Source organism: Alligator sinensis, unplaced genomic scaffold (assembly GCF_000455745.1).
Source record: "Alligator sinensis unplaced genomic scaffold, ASM45574v1 scaffold928_1, whole genome shotgun sequence".
In the NCBI taxonomy this organism is placed as follows: domain Eukaryota; kingdom Metazoa; phylum Chordata; order Crocodylia; family Alligatoridae; genus Alligator; species Alligator sinensis.
In genome coordinates, this window is record NW_005842229.1 from 1,727,581 (window position 1) to 1,730,944 (window position 3,364).

Below are 3,364 nucleotides of genomic sequence, written 5' to 3' on the forward strand. Positions count from 1 at the left end.
TTATTTTTCATATTATACTTACAATCCTAGAATTCCGAGAAGCCAAATACCAAAATATGGTTTCATTCCTCAGTAGTACAATTTAATGGGTTGGCCTCAGTAGTACGGTTCAATGGGCTCGCCTCAGCAATACGATTCAATAGGCTGGCCTCAGCAATACGATTCAATGAGCTGGGCTCAGCAGTGATAGGACTAAGTCCCCTTCCTTCAGTCCGTTTCGGGTGCTCTGCAGCTTCAGTGTGAACTAAGAGATTCGTGTTCACGGAGAGGTTGGTTCAGGTGATCAGTCTGATCCGGCCTACACTTGCGATTCTTCCTTCGTTGTTCTGCAAGTGAAGTCACCTCCAAATTGGGACAGTAAGTTACAGTTTTTATTGAGCGAGCTGCCGTCAGTGGGCTCCTCCTACTCAACCTGTCATTACTCCCAAATTTGGGCTCGGATCTTACTCAACAGATTCTTTTGAAATTACCTTTGGGAAACTTCCATATCACTGCAAATGCCCTTTTCTTACCAATCTTTCCAAAAGGCCTTAGGGTTTGATCTCTTGGAACTCAGGATATTTGCTCTCTTTGTAAAAGACTTCTAAAGATAAAATTTAAATTAAGACTTTAAGCAAAGTCAGGACCTTTTGCACGTAGTCCCAAAAACAATGAGCTAGATAAGGAGATAAATCTTATCTTCTTTCTGAAACTGGCTAATGGGCAACCTTTACAAACATTCAAACTATTTAATTCAATATGACAGTTATTAGGATGCTTGCTCTGCCAAAAGGATTCTGGACTATTGACTAGCACGCACATGGCAACTATTTTTGCATATCATACTCTTAAAAACTGAACACTACAAGGAGAAATTCTTGTAGGGTCTCAACAGTGTGTTTCCACTCATGAGAGAACCTTCATTACTGGATGTTCATGTGGTTCTCTCAGAACTGTAGCAACCTGTGACACTGGTCTGCAAAGAGTTCCTGTTTGTAGCAACTACATCAGCCAAGAGAGTTGAGGAACCATAAGCCCTGATGGCAGGTCTGCCTCTACACACTTTTCACATTGACAATGTGTTACTCAAACCCTATGCCAATTTTCTTCCTAAGGTAGTTAAAGAAATGCATTTAAATAATCCATCTTCCCCAGTGTGTTTCTTGAGCCTGGCTTCATAAAGGGGGAAACATGGGTATTCTCAAGACCCATGGTATCTTAAGTCTTCTACTGAGAGAGAACAGAACTTTCAACGCTTTCCTAAGATAGGTTGGTTGATTTGTGTAATGTGCTGGAAGAAAGGAGGTCAAACATGATCAATCAAACGCTTTCCACAAGGATTTTATGATGCTTGGAGACTTATTATGGCACATCTAGCTTAAATTAGGGCTCTTTCAGCCATGGTCCAGGTTTCCTTACAGACTGTTTCCATTTCAGACTTTGGCAAGGCTGCCACCAGGACTTGATATAACTGAATGTGTGCTATGGCTTTACATAAAACAGCACTGTGACACAGGTGGATGTCATGGATGAGATTCCTTTCCATTATGCACATCTACTCCTGGCCTGAAGTTCTGTTGCACAATGTTGGAAAGCCCTTCCAGAGATTAGGTTTAATTTAAAAATGACTCTAGGGAAAATCCATAATGTTCCTTAACTGAGAAAAGGGCCTCTACTCAGGGCTGTTTTGCACAGAAGAAATTAAACTAAAGACAGTCTTCACACAGCTGAACGGTAAATCCCAAAGGCTCTTCTCACCCTCTCGGAGGTGCTGCAATGAAGGAGCCATTTGATCTTTGAAACAATCATTCACTAGGGAGAAGCTCTTTCTTCACCACATTTTTCAAAAGCTCTGCATTATTCCACTGATCAGACTTCCTGCATTTGTCTCACGGCTTTAATTTCAATATTTCCAGTTTTGGGGAGGGACAGTTGGGGGATCCATAGATGTTAGGGGGCTGGAAGGGACCTCTTGAGATCATCAGATCCAGCCCCTCTGTGCTTGGGCAAGGTGAGTGTCCAGACCTTTTTTGAAGATATCCAGAGTAGGTGATAGACTCCCCCCAGGGGTGGTACAATTCCAGACCCTAGGATTAGGCACAGCTCATGTTCTTTTAAAGTCCAACTTTGTCAGCAGATGAGCAGTGAGGGCAGGTTCTGGGCCTCATAGTTTGGCTTTTTTCTCCCAATATTCGGTGTGCAGAGACTGCTTACTTATTATGCCAGACATAATTCTTTATGTTGCCTCGTCCATCCTTACCAATTGTTTTTATCCACTTATTTTTTTTCTTTGCTCCATGATAAGAGTATATACTCCTTAGGGCGGGTGCTGTCTTCCTATTACATGTGTGCACAGCACATAGTCCAGTGGGTCCCTAATTGGGACCCCTTCCAAGCTACTGATGAACAATGAAATAATGATGATACAGATAAGCAATATCTGTTGTACATTTCTTTCCCCATTCCCCAGACTCTATCTGTCCCTACCTCTACTCCCCCTTCAATCTTTCTTCATCAGCCAGATAACCCTGTGTATCCCTTGCAGTTCCCCATTTGCATGAGAGTGAGATCAGTTGGGCATTCCCAGGCCATTTCATGTCCTTTTTGCAGTGGGAAGCTAGTTCCCCACTTTGGGGGACTGGTAAGTGTGGGAAGATATGAAAGAACATGGGATACTGGTAAATCAGCACCCATCTTAAATCTCCCCTTGAGCACAGACCTGCTATGCATTATGCATTTGTGATGGCCTCTGTTACAGGGGACAGGAGGAGTACTGAACTCCAGGCTCATCGAGTGAGTGAAGGAGGCATATCTTGGAATACTTTGCTTTTATTAATAAAATATATGCTGTGGAAGTCCCCAGGTCTGTATTTTGTTACTGCTTTGGAGCACAAACATCTGTTTTTATTTAAGAAAAAATGTTGGTTCACGCTTTCATTTGGTTCAAGCACATGTAACGCGTCTGGTCACCTAAAACAAGGATTAGTGTGATGGCATTCCAAGTAGGTGCCGAACAGATGGGAAACTTCTGCTGACATCCCTGGGACCAGATGTCATGTTCTTGCTGTTTCTCTCCCTATTTTGTAGAGCAAGGAGATGTCACATCCTCTGTTTGATCATTTCAGGCTTTTCATTTCCTTTGGCTCTGGTGAATGCTGTCGGTTCAACTCCAAATAAGCAACTTTCCATGAACTGAAGCATCTTGCCAAAAAGAGCTGCATGTGTTGGGGGAGGGGAGTTCTGCTTTAATTTCTTCCAATTGCTTTTAGCTTTGGAGGAGGGGCATTGGTCAGCCCTTTGCATTGCTGCACAAGTTGGAGGCTGTGGACTGTTGCATAGTGAGTCCTGGCTGATTTCTCTCTTTCCAAACAGGTATTGCATTCCT

At 42.9% G+C, this 3,364-nt stretch overlaps 1 protein-coding gene across 1 annotated transcript in view; it reads left to right on the forward strand.

Annotated features, from left to right (window-relative positions):
* JARID2 (jumonji and AT-rich interaction domain containing 2) overlaps nucleotides 1–3,364 on the forward strand; it is a 307,370-nt gene that overhangs the window by 288,559 nt on the left and 15,447 nt on the right. The window contains 1 exon segment of the mRNA XM_006027253.3: nucleotides 3,352–3,364. Within this exon segment, the coding sequence (XP_006027315.1) occupies nucleotides 3,352–3,364 (13 nt within the window).